Source organism: Periplaneta americana, chromosome 11 (assembly GCF_040183065.1).
Source record: "Periplaneta americana isolate PAMFEO1 chromosome 11, P.americana_PAMFEO1_priV1, whole genome shotgun sequence".
Taxonomy (NCBI): domain Eukaryota; kingdom Metazoa; phylum Arthropoda; class Insecta; order Blattodea; family Blattidae; genus Periplaneta; species Periplaneta americana.
In genome coordinates, this window is record NC_091127.1 from 101,329,983 (window position 1) to 101,347,341 (window position 17,359).

The 17,359-nt window shown below is 35.9% G+C and overlaps 1 protein-coding gene across 5 annotated transcripts in view; it reads right to left on the bottom strand.

Moving 5' to 3' along the window:
* LOC138709212 (uncharacterized) overlaps positions 1-17,359 on the bottom strand; it is a 69,319-nt gene that overhangs the window by 39,532 nt on the left and 12,428 nt on the right. For all 5 annotated transcript variants that reach the window (XM_069839794.1, XM_069839797.1, XM_069839793.1 and 2 more), the window contains exons 2-4: positions 11,538-11,642; positions 11,025-11,219; positions 301-437 (exon numbers count right to left, since the gene is read on the bottom strand). In XM_069839794.1, coding sequence (XP_069695895.1) covers positions 301-437; positions 11,025-11,219; positions 11,538-11,642 — 437 coding nt within the window. The remainder of the gene's footprint in view (positions 1-300; positions 438-11,024; positions 11,220-11,537; positions 11,643-17,359) is intronic.

Below are 17,359 nucleotides of genomic sequence, written 5' to 3' on the forward strand. Positions count from 1 at the left end.
TGTATCTATAGGGAAACGAAAGAATTAAAAGACAAATGCGACCACAGGTGCTTAAATATTACCACACTGAGTGCAACCAAGGGACGGAGCGTGAGATTCAGACATATTTTTAGCACATAGAGAAAAATGCCGCAAACAAAACGAACGTTTTAATGGTTGTAACATTAAGAAACGCACATAATTTACTTTTAGTGTAACAGAATTGCTTAACTATGAACAACTAGGGAAAGAAACGCAGAAACACGCGGAGGGCAATCTATCTAAAAATGGCTCTTAGACATACAATTTGTGACTACTTACGCCTAAAAGACGACGAAGCCCACGAAATACATATCTGAAACAGGACCAGCAGCCGCTCTTTTCTTCTTCGAATGATGGTACTGACATGGAATCTTCCTCATCTTCTTTTTCTGCTTGAAAGGTCGCCGGATAATAGCCTGCAAGAAGCAAAACAAATTTAGTTGTTAAGCATGTGTCATTGCATTCACAGGCTTTTAGTGAATGGCATATTAATAGGGCGAGGATTCGTATGCAACTGAATATTTTTACCGTCCATTTGCAAGTCATACAAAATAATTGTTTTATTTATGTTTTGAACCACTGTAATGACGAATATTCAAAATTAATTATACATGTTTTTGCATATTTCAGGCGTTCCTGTATATAATTGACTATTGAGCATGCAATGTATCATATTTTTAGGATTTTGTGGCATAAAGCCCCAAATTGGCATATCGACGGCCCAGATCTAATACAACGTATGTGATTTTTCCAAAATTTTCAGGAGAGACATAAGACTGTTATATATTGTATCTATTTGAAGCACTGAAAATCACAATAATCAGTAAGAATACTACATCTGAATTTCAAAGCTTCATGTTGCTGTGAAACATCCAATTAACACACTCTAATTTGAAACTTACAGCATATATAAAATATGATTTGAATTTGGATTAAGTTAAACGATGATTTGAATTTGGATTAAGTTAAACGATCCTTTGAATTTTCACAGCCACATAAAGCTTCAAAATGCAGGTTTCTCACAACTTTAAATTTTGAGTGGTTTTCCTTTCGAATTGGGCTGTCGATAATTGTATTTCTGTTCTGACTGTCTGCACACTTGGATAAGAAACAACGATTTAATAATATTATTAATTATTAATAACATTTAAGAACAGGTTCTACGAACTGCGAAAAATTGAACAAGCGAGTTGGGCGACTGGTCACAGTATAAAGAAGATACAGTAGAGACAACTCTTGTCGGCACCTTTGAAGTTGTTGGTACTAAAATCAAGCTCAGGGAGGTCTAGTTCTTAATGAATCCAACCATGTTGCTAGTATCGGCAGAGCCAACAGCTGATTTTAGCGATCAGCTGTTCAGACATGCTAAACTTTCAGATTAAACTTTGTATTAACTGTTGTAATTACTCCTTTGTTCTGTAGTGATATTTGTGTCTTATTATGTAGGTCTAATGAAAATTCACTTTTTCTTTTCAAAATACATATAAAATTGCAGTGTTCATGATTGAAGTAAAACATACTATTAGCGAAGTGCTTACCGTTTTATTCTGTTTCTTCATATCCATTGCATTTCATCTTGGATCACAATATATTGTAAAATACATACATCAGGAGAACATTTAATAAATACCACAAAAATTCGAGGTAACCTGTTATAATTAAAAATATGTCCGATATAGGCTACTAGTAGGCCTAACTATCTAGGTGTACAAAGAGGGCCTAATAATTATCTACTGCAACTTTTATCATATAACTACGTAATCCTTAAATCATTATGGAGTGCTGCACTTAGAGGACAATGCTTAACTGGCAACAGTTAAGGTATATGTACACCCACAAAACGCAAAAAATTATGAAAAATTAGAATTTTCAAAATATAACTATTTTAATAGAGAATTTTCTCCCCTTCAATTTGATATAAGAATTTTCGATTTATGCCTTATGGTTTTTCAGATAAGTCCCATTTTCCAAAATGCTGCGTCATCAGTCATGGCCACTTAGGCTACTTTTGGAGTGCATTACTTTTGGAGTGATCCTCGTAGCAGTCAATCCCCTCGTCCAGCATTGCTTGTAAAATAAACTTGTTTCTAATCCCGAAATAGATGCATAGATATCTGGGCATAATCATTAGATTGAAAAAACTTTTTTACATAATGAAGTAATTTATAATCTTTTATCGTTAGTCATAAAACTGTAAATTTGTGTGTCAATGATGTTGTACATCATTTTAATAAGAATCCAAAAGTAGAAATTACAATTCTGAGGAGGATGGGCATAAACCCTGGGACAAACACCACTGCAGGATTTGTTGCATCAATGGAAATAGGGACAAAAATGCCAAAAAAAAAACATTCAACACCTGAAGTTAAAACAAGAAGGAGGAATTTGAGAGGCAGAAAGAAGCTGAAACTGGACCGACATGAAGCTGCTTAAGGGGTGACATATGATGATGGAGTCTTCTAGCCTCTGAAAGTTTGTGGCATATTTCCTGTAAATAGTAATTTTAGAATATTTAATTCTTTCAAACATGATATCTCAGCCAAATATGGTGATACCAAGAAGATATTGGTGTCATTTTGAAGCTTGAAATGTCCCCCAGTGCCTGACAATGAGTAAAATAACATTAATATAATTAATAATTATCTATGGATTTTTTACATGATTTATGCAACATAAAATATTATTGTAAGTTACATATATGGTAATATTTAATTAATGTAAATAAAAATAAAAAATAGCTCTATATCAGGCACTGGAGAATAGTTTTAGCTATAAAACAGTGAAAAACTGTGGCTGTATCTTAAAAACTGCATGAGATATTATGTTTCAAGTTGCATGTCAAAATTATAAACAAAATAATTTTTAAAAACAATTTAGACATAATTTCAAGGGATCTGTTCACTTCATTCTCTTTCTGGTGCCATTCTCAATTGTATAAAAATTTTACAGAGCAAAATTATACAAAACAAAATTTGTTGTATGTGAAGGTGTACATATACCTTAAATCCCGGTAACTACTTTCACTTTTCCTTTGCTGTAATAGGCTACGTTTGAATTACAATATTCTTACCTTCTTCCATTTTCGTAAAAGATATATTGTAGTAACACATTTGAATTAACAAATTCTTATCTTCTTCCATTCTCGTAAAGGAATTTTTGTAGTCAGTAATACAAATTCTTAACTCCATAGCTAGACACAAGAGCCTAAACCAAACCGTAATTATGTCTTATAATTTTGTAAGAGTCGAACTCAGAAAATAATTCCCTTACAAAGTTGGCTTATTACTATGGGCAAAAATCATTAGGCTATGTATGTAAATTTTGACATATTTAACTCCTTCATACGCATACTAATTACTTATCTCTGTACAAGCCTCGAACCCAGGAAATAATGCACTCACAGAGTTCAAACTATGGCTTGTTACTACACGGGCAAGAGTCATTGCTCAAATCAATTTTTGTATCTTTTCAGTCACTCTTTCATAGATAGATCCAAGAGCTAGCTATACACCAACGTAATCGGGTAATTATTATGTAGCCGAGGTTATGTTTTCTTTCACTTACAGTAGCCTCTTTAGAGACATTCTACGAGGCCTGTCTAAAAAGCCAGAAAAAATATTTCAAATACCTGACGGGGTTGGGATCCTAATCCCCTTCAAAGTAGGCCCCTTGTGCTTGCACACACTTAGCCCACCGATCCTTCCACTGCTGGAAATACCTCTGGAAGACTTCTTTTGGAATGGTGTTCAGCTCCGTCGTCGCATTCCGCATTATCTCTTCTCTACTCTCAAAACGGAATCCTTTCAGTGGTGTCTTCAATTTTGGAAACAACCAGAAGTCGCAAGGAGCCAGGTCTGGAGAGTAGGGAGGTTGGCGAACGGTTGTAATTCCATGTTTGGCCAAGAAAGTGTGGATCAATTGGGATGAATGTGCGGGGGCGTTGTCGTGATGCAAGTGCCAGTTGTTCGCCGTCCACATGTCTGATCTTTTGCGCCGAAATGCATCACGGAGTCGCTGGAGAACATCGTGATAGTACTCCTTTGTCACCGTTTGTCCTTCTGGTGCGTATTCGTGTTGCACAATTCCATGGACATCAAAGAAAACAGTCAGCATCACCTTGATTTTGCTTTGCACCTGCCGCGCTTTCTTCGGCCTTGGAGACTCGGGATGCTTCCATTGCGACGACTGTCTTTTTGTTTCTGGGTCATACCCGTACACCCATGACTCATCTCCAGTTATCACGGTGTTCAGAAACCCAGGATCAGTGTTGGCGGTGTCCAGAAGGTCCTGTGCAACGTCACGACGGAGTCTTTTTGTTCCGGGGACAACAACTTGGGCACGAATTTCGCAGCCACTCGGTTCATGTTCAAATCATCACGCAAAATTGCATGTGCAGAATCTTTACTCACTCCAACAACCTCTTCGGCAATCTCCCGCACAGTCAAACGACGATCTGCCATCACCAAATTTCGCACCCTCTCAACAACAGCTGCACTCCGAGCAGTTTGGGGTCTGCCACAACGCTGCTCACTCTCCGCTGATGTGCGGCCATCTTTGAATCGGTTGAACCACTACTTAATTTGTGTTACACCCATCGCATCTTCCCCAAACACCTGCTGAATCTTACGAATTGTTTGACTTTGAGAATCACCAAGCTTTTGACAAAATTTGATGCAGTATCTTTGCTCAATTCGTTCAGTCATCTTGCGAGAAAACTAAATCCGATAAACACTTAGAACAGCACCTTACTTGGCGACCACCAGCCAGTGACTGGCACAAGCGAATGCGGTGAAAAAATTCAAGCATGCACATTACGGTTCCTCCTTCCACCGTGCACAGTGGCGCCGCCTTAGAATCACTACTTTGCGCGGGAAAATTTATGGTCGGATACATTTTAGACAGGTCTCGTATTCAACCGATACAGTTAGAAATTTTAATTTGTATGTTAATTCCAATTTGGAAACCAAAATCAATATCAATATACAAAATATTACTGTCAATAATAGGAATAATCATGTAGGCCTAAGTATAACATTACTGGTATGAAATAATATCCATCAATAATATAATGTTATTAGCTAGTCAACAAAATTTTATTATATCCATTGTTGACGTCGTAACTTCAACGAAACGAATGTCGTGATCTATGTAGCTAATGGTTCAATATTACGTTACCAACATAAGCATCTACCAGTGACTTTAAAATTAGCGTCAATTAGTCAATATTTTAATTATGTTTACATACGGAAGTAATTATTATTATGTCTTTCAAATTGTTAAAATATGAGTAATAAATCTTTTCAGTTAATGTTAAATTATGCCAGCCCTGTTGTAGATGGAGAACCATCTGGTGGAGGTTCCAGATAATACACCCGGTTTCGTGACATGCGCAATCAGAATTTGTTCCCACGAAATGGCCTAGTTGTCTTTACTGTATCTTCTTTATACTGTGGACTGGTGTGAACTGGCTGAATGACGTCACTGGATAAATGCCATATTCGCTACCAATAAGAATTCAACTCTCTTGAACTTGTGCACAGAGTCCGTCGATATCCAGAGTATCGCAATCATTTATGCCAGAAATTCCGACATCAGCCATTTTTATTCGAGCGCTCGCTATTTTCCGTATACAGTTGTATAGCCTAATGTAGCCTAAATCAGAATCGAATATTTTTAATTTTAAGGTCACGGACATTGGCCTGAATTGAGTTTTAATTCAAATGTTCCTATTCCAAGCGTGTTGAAATGGAATAACAATGGCGGCCGTCTAGCCGATTACGCTTCTCTGGGTATGCACGGACTCTACTTAGTCACTACTTCAGGATGTAAAGAGTTACAGATAACTCAAACTAGGAAGCTGCCTGGAGAGGGGAGGTAGTACAGTGAACGAAGGGGGCCCAACTATGCTCCGATACCTATGTATAGTCATATTATCTGAAAAGTTGACCTCTTGACAATGTTTTTTTTTTAATCCAATGCCACCAGGTTGTCTTTCGACATTTCTGGTCTTCTCTCCTGGCCGTGGCTTAGTTGTAACCCACTTCTGAGGTTGGGGCACCTGGAAGGCAGAGTTACATTACCCCGATGATGTGATAGGATGATTATGATAATGTGGTGCCAGGAGAGGTCTTACATCTAAATTTAACCTAAATTCCAGACCATGGACGAACACAGGAATAATCCTCTTTAAGGAAAAATTTCTGTGCTCTAACCGGGAATCAAACCTGAGACCTCATGAACTATAGCCAGAAGCTCTGACCACTAGACCATGAGGCTGGTCAATATATTCAAGGTGCATCTTCCCTATAATGCAGAGATGGGCACAATTTTCTGTTACGTCAGGCACTCGATTTGAAATACACTGCTCAAAACAATTAGAGGAACACTATGAATTATTTAAATATTTTTTCATTGGATAGACATGAAATTAATAAAGTATATTATTTATGGTTTCTCATGGTCACATTTATCTCCATATCAATAAAAACAAATGAATAAAGTCAACAAACAACTTTTTAAAACTTTGCACTATATAAGAAATTGAATCTTGTCCTTACTTATCAAACTTAAACACCCGTTATAAAGGCCTAGTGTCGTGTATGGCCTCCACAACATTCAATGACAGCTTGGCACCTTCGTGGCATGCTCCCTATGAGTTTCTGTATTTCCTCTTGGGGGATATTTTCCCATTCCTCCTTTAAAACATCTCCAAGTTCCTGCAAGGTTTGTGGAGCTTAATGTCAGTTCCTGACTTTCCTATCCAGAAGTACCCACAAGTGTTCAATAGGGTTCAGATCTGAGCTGATCGCTGGCCACTCCATTACCTCAATTTCATTCTCCCTTAGCAAATCCCTGGTGACAGCCCCAGAATGTACCCTGCCATTATCCTGAACAAACAGAAATCCAGGGCCTACTCCAATGTCAGCAGGTACTAGATGCTCTTCTAGAATGTCCTCGATATACCGGACAGCATATAGTCGCTGGGGAACAATTACGAGGTCCGTACAATTGTTGTACATAATTTCGCCCACATCATTACAGAACCTCCACCGAATCTATCAATTTCCTGTACAGGTTATACAGAAAATCTTTCCTCTGGCCATCCTAACAACCTTAAACTACCATCACAACGTGTAAGACGATACCTGGATTAGTCCGAGAAGAGCACAGACTGCCACTGGTTCAGGTTTCAATCCGCATGGTTTTCAGCAAACGTAGTCTTGCTGCCTTATGCTCATTGGTCAAATGCTGTTTTTAACAGGCTTTTTTGGACGAATATTCTCATTCCTTAATCTTTTCCTTACCGTTTGGTCTGAAACCCGGATTCCGGAAGCCACAAAGAGGTCATTTTGTAGGTCTCTTGCAATTTTTTTACGCTGTCGAAAAGCAGATAGGACAATGTATCTGTCGTCCTGGGGGCTAGTTTTACATTTACGGCCCTGGCCGTCTTCTACAATACTGACCTGTCTCTCTGTGTTTGTTCCATAACCTGGACACCACGGAAGGAGAAACCTCAAGCTCTCTAGCCACTTGTCTCAGTGACTGACCTTGTCTTAAAAGAAGTAGAGCATGATACACTTCAAACTCATTTAAATGCCTCATTTTGTCAGAGACTTTAATAAACAAGGCAATAATCAGCATTCGTCACTATAGCAAAGTCAGAAAGCTTACCAATTAGAAGCTGTCAGTGCCTTCTGTAATCAAAGATTTCTTCATGTTTGTTATTTCAGGTAATTACTCTGTATTTAGGCCATGGAGCTTTAAAATTTGTATCCAGAGATTAAATTAATGTTCCAATTTATATATTGTCCAGTTTTCATGATCACAGTTTCAAAAAACAATAACTTATTATTACAAGTGTTCCTCTAATTATTTTGAGCAGTGTAGTTTGTTTACTAGGAGAGCAGGCTGCAAAGTAGGATGGGAAATATAAACTACTGTGACCTGCATCACCCTATCGTAATCACTAAGGCGGTCAGTGGCGAATTATTAGGAAAGAGCTTGGTTAACGTGAGACTCTCGAAAACTTTTATTCAGTTTGGGCAAATTAATTCGGCAGCTTTAATCATAAACCTCTTTATTGTTTCTCCATCACTGAATTGATTTAAATCATAGGCGAGAAATTGCGTAACTAACCGATAATATTCCATCATGTTGTCTACGTTTATTTTCTTGAATATTCTGGCGTTTCTCAAGATTACTTAATAGATTTGCACGTTCTCGACGTAAAATAATTTCAGAAAATCATATTTCGTTTTCTACGCATACTTGACATTTCTTTTTTTTTTATAAATTTCCTTGGAAAATAATATATACAAACAACATTTAATTTCTTGTCCCTTTTAATGCTGCGTGTTTAAGGAATAATGTTTTATAACATTTATTAGTGAGTATTAGGCAGACGTGGGAAGTTGCGCGTAAAATTAATTTCTACACGATGCGTGAAATATCCGTAAAATGTGTAATTTGCTTTAAATGTAAAAAAAAAGTAATAAAATCACAACTTCCTCTAACAAATTAAATAAACAAAGTGTTAAATAATTAAATCGAGTTCCCAGGCTATCAACATCCGTTACTTATGCTAATTCATACGTGTTCTTCATATCAAGTGTTACAATATTTTCTATCATATGAAACAATTCGCCGACACTGCACAATGTTTCCACGTTTTGCTTAGCTAATCGCCACGCTGATACATATACCAGAGTTTACTTGTATTAGCCATCAAAGCTGCCGACAATTTTTTTAATTGGTTATTTTACGAAGCTTTTTTAACTGCTATGGTTATATAGTGTCCAAATGAGATGAAGGTGATAATGTCAGTGAAATGAATCCAGGGTCCAATGCCGAAAGTTACCCACCATTTGCTCTTAATGGGTTGAGGGAAAATCCCGGAAAAACCTCAACTAGGTAACTTGTTCCAACCACTGTCATCGGAGGGCCAATATTAAACGAAAAAAAAAAAACAAAATATATTGTTTTTTTTTAGAACTCTCTGTGCAGACTTTCCCAGAGACGACACCTTTGACTTTTACTACACACTTCTAGATTTTTCGTGATCATACTGTAATCTGATAGTCTAGTTATGCAGGGTGTTTGGAAAAAAGGGTATAATATTTTGAGAGGAGGTATAATTCATACAAACAAGATAAAAGATATAATAAATATGCGTCCAAAAATTAATATCTCTTTGAAGAAACAAGGTAAGTAGGTAAGCCTAGTGTAAGCCTATCTTTTCATTTGAGCTCTTTGCTCGTTTCTCTTTGGTTATGTCACATCTATTTACTCTTTAGTGTACTGTATTGCAATAGGAAACAAGCAAAATGCTGACATTAGAAGATAATTATGGTGTTGTTAAAATACTAATTTCAGAGTCCTTGTTCTTCAAATAAATTAATGTTAGATGTTGTTACAGTACGAATTTCACAGTCCTTGTTCCTTCAAAAATATTTATTTTAGTAGTACTCTTGTTTATTAGACTTTTTTCTTGTTTTTATGAATAGCTTACTACCACATTTCAAAATATTATATCTTTTTCTTAACATCTCGTATGTACGTTACATTTCACCACTCAAATTATTTTCCTTTCTGTGATTAATGAAATTATTTAAAATAAATGCTTGCCAATTATATTGTGATAGCATTTTATTAAAATGAAAATAATTTATTATATGCCGCATATAAAATCGTGTAAAAATTAGTTTTTCAATGCAATGTAAATTACGTTTAACAAATAAGTAAAATATATACCATGTAATTTACGCGGTCAAACCTGATACTACGATTTTCGAGCTTAACAGACAATGTATGTTTCTCCCCCTCTAAACAGCAAAAGAACTTTTCCCATTCCACATGAGTCATTTTCAGTTCGTACACACTACTTTGATAAGCCACGATTCCGTCACTGTTAACTGAACATATGGTAATCTGCCCACACCAACGAGCTACGAGTAGAAGAGAAAGGGGAGTAAGACGCTTATGTCATACAGAGCTATAAGCATTGTCAAAGCTAGTGAGACACCAATTCTCAAGTGAGGCACCTCTGCCCATCTATGTAGTATAACATATCGAGCAGTATTTTAATACATAATAATTCGTTTAATATTATTGGTGCTAAAGATGTATTTTCTAATTGCAAAGGTATATTCATTAGTATAATATATGATTGATCTAAATGTTCCACCATTCTTCTATTTATATGTGCCCAAAGTGTAGATTATAGTGTTGTCATTAAATTTTAATTTTTCACTGTAAATGGAGGAAAACAGATCACTTATTTATCTGCACAATATGAACAAACAATTAAAGGAAGAGACAATTGAGTTTCTATTTAGTCATTCCAAAGGAATCTCCTTTACTCCCTATAAATCTCCATCTGAATCACTGCTTACTTCTCTTTCTCCTTCTCCTTCTTCTTCTTATTCTCCAGACTCCTCACCTAAATGAATAATGCAATTGTCCACAGCTTCTTCTATTAGGAGAATCTGTTTCACATATTCCTCTTCATATTTCATGGATTTTTCACACTTCTTCTTCCAAGATTCTTCCGTGATTTCATTAAATTTTTTTCTTGTCAGTGCTATGTCGTCATCCATTTTGAATGTAGTGTTGTTTGCAGCAATCCTAGTTAACGTCATCTTAGAAACGCCTATTCCTGCTGTCACTCTTTCCCGCACCTTCATTACATCCATGAGAAATATCCCGCCTTCCCTTTCTTTTTTCACGAATTCCATCACATTATATATCATCTCACGAGTTTGACTATGAAGAACTTTGCCCAATAATGTACTACTCATCATAATAAAAGCAATACTTCTATCACAAACGACAGCAACACATAGACATGTTCTTACACAGAATACAGCCTTCGCAACTTTTATTACAACTGAGCTGTACCGTTCTAGTCCATAACACACAGCAGTAGGCAGACATGGTAGAGGAGATGTGCTCTATGCGCCTGCACGAACGAGGCAGCTTGCTAGTTCGAGGCATCTGTACTGTACCTTTCCGGCAACCGAATTGGAAGTAATGAAGATAAACTGCCAGCTCCTTCAGCTTCCGCTGCTGCTTCTGCCTAATGAGCTCCTCCCACTCGGCGTGACGGCTGTTGGATTCCGCCAAGTGGTCGCTGCTCGAAATCTTGGTGGCAGTGTCCACCACCGTCGGCTTTGTCAGCTTGTCAGTTGTTTCATGTCCAGCTAAAAGGCAGTTTACGTACTATTACACAACTGTTTAAAATAATTTAAAGAGAAGGGCCTTCTTAAGTAAGTAACTGTCATGTGATTTTCCTGTGATGTAACCACTCGGACGGACATAAGCATGATAACATGTGCGTCGCCAAACTATTAAAAATAAGCTAATCATAAAAGTAAAGTTTGAAAAGAAATCAAAAGATGAAGCACGCAGTAAGGGTTACTTCTAATATAGGCATAGTCATAGACTTAAAATTTACTCTTCTTACGCCTCAAACAACAACAAAAACAAAACCGCCAAAATAATTTAAAAGAAGATATTACCCTTCTTCTTTCCCCCAGTCTCCGATTCCCCTCTGTTTTCCTCTTCTGCTGCAGAGCTGGCAGATGATGATGACGTATAATCAACATCGTGGACAATCATTAATTCTGCGAAAAGCAAAATGAACTTGATTGTTAAGCATGTGTCATTGCATTCACTGGCTTTCATTCAATATCGTATTACCCTTTAAACCCCAAATGCATAAAAAATTATGTAAAACTTAATTTCTATAGTTTATCGCAATAATGGAGTGTGTATGGACACAAACGTGCATTTTGTAAACATCCCTCGTAAAGTTACACTTTTTTAACGTGTAGCTTGGGATAGAGTGGTTGTGATGGTGAAAAAACACAAAGTATGATAAAACACGTATAAACTTCTTACAATGCTTTAAATCCTAGACGAAGAAGGTCAACAGAAAACAGGAATGTGTTGGCTGTGTTTTGTAACCAGATAAAATAAGGTAAACAGAGAAATGAAGTGCACATATTGGATCTTGGTGCAAAATGCCTGACATATCATTCTCATTTTTTTACAATAGTAGTAAACTCTAGTTAAATTGAATTTTGCTTGTTTTTGCAAATGTCTTGTTTTATTTTGCACATTTGGAGACTTTGTATATAAACCGTGGCCTTACTTATGAGTGTATGTTTGGGAAGTCGCTCCAAGCGAAGTAGCAATTTAAAGGATCACAACTCGACTCCTTTTAAACCCTAGTTAATCCTTCACATCACTTCTCATCTCCCGCTATAGGTCTTTCACCTATTCATTGAAGTATCATACCTGGTTGAACAAGCTTTCTGTGGGTATGATACTGATCCATGTCAATGTGGAAAAAATTGGAAAAATACAAATTATATACGTGTTCCAAAATTCGCTCATACACACTACATCGTGTTAATCCTGGATGATAATTGACACGAAAATATTAGTGACAAAATGTCGTCCGAACAGTACTTAATTGCGAAATGTGGCAACACTGTATTTTCCAAATAAATATTACTTCTATTATCATACCTTAAGCTAACCGTACTCTGCTTTAAAACTATATAATCATGTTTCAAACCATCTCCCTCAGGTTTTTGTTCATTTGTTTCGTTTTAATTATATTTCTATAATGTACGAATTATCCCTGCATTGCATTACATTCCTTCGAAATTTCGTATTTGAATATAATTGGACAGCACATCAGTTATTCATAGATTTCAAAAAGCCATATGTCTCGGTTAAGAGAGAAGTTTTATGTAATACTCCTATTGAATTTGGTATTTCCAATAAACTAGTTACGGGACGCACAACACCTTTACTTTTTAACTTTGCTCTAGAATATTTCATTAGCAAAGTCCTGGAAAGCTGAGAGGGTTTGGAAGTGAACAGGTTATATAATAAGGTTCTTGTTTAAGAGAATATGTTAGGAGAAAATCCATAAACAAGTAGGGAAAACACGGAAATTTTACTTGAAGCAAGTAAAAAGATAGATTTGGAACTATATCCTGAAAATACAAAGTATATGACTATATCTCTTGACCAGAACAATGAACGAAATGGAAATATAAAAATTGAAAATGTATCCATTGAAAAGGTACGGCCAAACACCTTGAGTAATATTAACATAGAGTGACTATAGGGGGAAGATGCTTATTTCTTTGTAGTTTCACATTCTTCCAAGAGAGAATGCCACCTGCATGTCTTCATGATCACTGAGACAGTTGAATGTCTGTAGAGTGGAAGCTAACTCATTTTGCCAGGTGTTCTTATTGTGAGAAGAAGAAAAGCAAGAAAACAGCTCATTTTTCTGCTATAAAATAATTGCAAAGGTATGTTGAAATTTTAATACATCCTTGAATTCGTAATAACTGTCATACCTTTGTAATGGATATTTTAGTAAATGTTCTAAAGTTTGTATTGTTAACAACCAACGACCTTGTTCTGCCATTTTAGTTTGCGTCACAGCACTAGGCATCTTACCCCGATATTTGGGGAAGATGATCTTTTTTTTTTCGATGTAAGATGGCACCTTGTTGCAAGAGTTTTATTTTTTGTTTTATTGCAGGGAATGTGTAAATATTGCGTAAGAGCCTCTGATAGAAGTCAGTGGATTGAGGACAGTCTTCAACTTTCAATGGAACATGTTATAACAGAACTGTTTTAGACCATCGCAAGCAGACGATATTTCTTACCGTACCCTTAAACGCCTCCTAAAAAAGAATGATGACAAAAAAAATGTAATGGATTGAATTCATTGTGTGCAAGAAGTGATTTCACGAGTCTTGCACACGACAATAAAATATGTGCAATGATTGTGTTCCTAAGCAGTGATAGATGAGTGAGAAAGTGTCCATGAGCTTTAGATTAAATCAATTTTGTTATACACATATATCAAACCAAGTTCAGGTAAAATGCGTATATCAGTAAATGTGTTAATTGCATTTGCCATCTTACCCGACTATCGGGGAAAAATGCCTACAGTGTAGGTAAGAAGAAAACCTGTATCTATAAACAAGGTAATTAATGTTTTCTCTTTTGTACCGAAAATATAGTTTCAAAATACCTTCCAGACTTTGATATTTCAATATGAAATTCAAAATTAAATGAACAGTATCTTAAATTTTCAATCAAAGAAAAAGTCAGGCATCTTCCCCCGATCCACTCTATGTAAATGATACTCGAGAGGAAATTTAGCGCAGAATAAATATAGGAAATTCCGATTATTTTTCGATTGAGAACTTTTTGTTATCCATTCTCCTTTCAAAAAAAACTTAAAGTTACAATTTATAAAACAGTTATATCACCGGTTGTTCATGATATCGTGGTATTTCCATGGAGAAGTTACCTGCAATATTAGCATTGAATTTGTTGCAATGTACTGTATATGATACAAGAAATCCGATTCCAATAACAAACAGAACAAAACTGAAAAGTTGTACAGTAAGAACTTCTATTCAGTTCATAATAGTATATTTAATTACAACACATTGAAACAATTACCATGGAGTTCGTGCGAAAATTTTGGGACACTGTGTTAGAATGTGACCTTTTGAAATTATACTAATGGTAAAGGTAGAGATAAAAGTGTCACTTTAACATTTAATGAAGGCGCATGGAGACCAAGGAGGTAGAACTCTATATCCAAGTTACCTCCCTAACCTAGTGAAGAGAAAGTAATTTGGGGATTATAATTATTACTTACTTACTTACTGACTTTTAAGGAACCCAGAGGTTCATTGCCATCCTCACATAAGCCCGCCATAAGTCCCTATCCTGAGCAAGATCAATTCAGTTTCTATCATCATATCCCACCTCCCTCAAATCCATTTTAATATTATCCTCCCATCTACGTCTCGGCCTCCCTAAAGGTCTTTTTCCCTCTGGCCTCCCAACTAGCAATCTATATGCATTTCTGGATTCGCCCATTACGTGCTACATGCCCTGCCCATCTCAAACGTCTGGATTTAATGTTCCTAATTATGTCAGGTGAAGAATACAATGCGTGCAGTTCTGTGTTGTGTAACTTTCTCCATTCTCCTGTAACTTCATCCCTCTTAGCCCCAAATATTTTCCTAAGCACCTTATTCTCAAAAACCCTTAACCTATGTTAATAATAATAATAATAATAATAATAATAATAATAATAATAATAATAAAAAAATATTATTTCGTGATAAAAATATTTCACTTGATGTTATTCTACGTTAAATTATCTACATATTTCTGAATGAAGTGAGCTCTTTTTTCTTTCTACGTTGCAAAGTAGTATCATCATCATCATCATCATCATCACCTACACACATGTTTCATTTAAAATAGCCTCGAATGTGTGGACAGCAACATGTTACACATTGATGATGATAAATTGATAATGACGACGATGTTGATGATGATGATGATGATGATGATGATAATAATAATAATAATAATAATAATAATAATAATAATAATAATAATAATTTATTTCCATGTTGAATCTTTTGTACACTACTTTTAACACTTGAATATAAATAATTGATTACATGGCGATCTTACTCGTGTTAATTATGTAAGCATGTGCGGCTTACAGCTGTTTCGGTGTTACTTGACACCATCCTCAGAGCCTTCTGTGTCTCGGCGTAATCTCAACTTCGCTGCCTGTTGTGTGGGTGCATTCATGTGATGAAGAGTTGAATCAAATAGTGTGTGTGTTCTGAAGTTGATCTGTGTGTTGAGTGTGTTTTAATGTGTCTGTATATTTCATATTGTTCTAGTGTGTTGAATTTTTGGTTTTTGGGTTGTATGTGTAGGACTTCCATGTCTGTATTTATGTTATTGTATATGTGGTTGGCATTAGTTATATGTTCGGCATATGTAGATGTATTGTGTCCTCTGGTTATTGCTTTAATGTGTTCTTTGCATCGAGTTTGGAATGATCTGCCTGTCTGTCCAATGTAGAAACTGTCGCAACTATTGCATGTGAGTTTGTATACGCCTGTGTGGTTGTATTTATTTGTTTGTGTTGTTTGTGTGTTGAGATGTCTTTGTAGTGTGTTTTCTGTTCTGTATGCTATGTTGTATTTCTGTTTTCTGAATGAGGATGCGATATTGTGTGTGTTTTTGTTTTCGTATGTTAGTGTGATGTATTTCTTGTATTTGTGTTGTGTTTTATGTGTTTTTTGAGTTTTTGTTTTGTCTTCCTTATGATGTTGTCTATTATGTTTGGGTTATAACCATTTTCTTGTGCTATGTATTTGATTGTATTCACTTGTTCATTGTAGTGTTGTTGGTTCATGGGTATATTGAGTAATCTGTGTACCATTGTCCTGAATGCAGCATGTTTGTGTTGTGTGGGGTAATTAGATGTGTTGTGTATATGTGTGGTGGTGGTGGTTGGTTTCCTGCATATTTTGAAGGTGTGTTTGTTGTCAACTTTTGTTATGGTGATGTCTAGGAAATTTATGGAGTGTTTTCAAGTTCCAGTGTGCATTGGAGTTTTAGGTGTATTTTGTTTATGTATTGGTGTAGTTTGTGTATTTGTCGTTTGTTTCCTTTGTATGAGTATGTCGTCTACGTATCTGTGCCAGTATATTATGTTGTCTGCATATTTGTTGTGGTCATTGTTGAGTATGTATGTTTGTTCTATGTTGTGTAAAAATACCTCTGCTAGTATACTAGATATGGGTGATCCCATTGGCAATCCTTCTGTTTGGGTGTAGTATTTGTTGTTGTGTGTGAAATAGTTTTGCTTTGTTATGATGTCTGTGATTTGGATGATTTCTTCGATGTGTTCTTGTGGTGTGTTGTTGTCTATGAGCATTTGTTTCTGTAATGTGTCTTGTATTGGTATGTTAGTGTATAAGTTAGTTATATCGAAAGATGCTAGTGTTGCACTGTGTGGAATGTGATGTTGTTTTGTTTTGTTGACTAGGTCTATAGTGTTTTTATTGTTGTCTGTTTTCTGAATTTTATGTTGTTTCTGATGATTTTGTCCATGTGTGTGGCTAATTTGTGTGCTGGTGCCTGTTTGTAGTTGATTAGAGGTCTGATTGGTATGTTTTCTTTATGTATCTTGGGTAGTGCATTGAGTTTAGGTGCTGCTGGTTTGATGGGTTTGAGTTGTTTCATATTGTGCAGTATTACGTGTTTGCTTTTGTTGATTGTGTTTTTTATTGTGTTGTGGTATTGTGTGGTGGGATCTTTTTCAAGTTCTATTCTGTGATGTTGTTTTGTTTAAAGTATGTTTCTATTTTGTTGTGTAATTGCCTGTGTCTGCTTTGGTGAAAATTAGGTTATGTTGTTGTTTTTTAAATGTTTCTAAGTTTATCAAGATCACAATTTTTCGAAAACACATTTT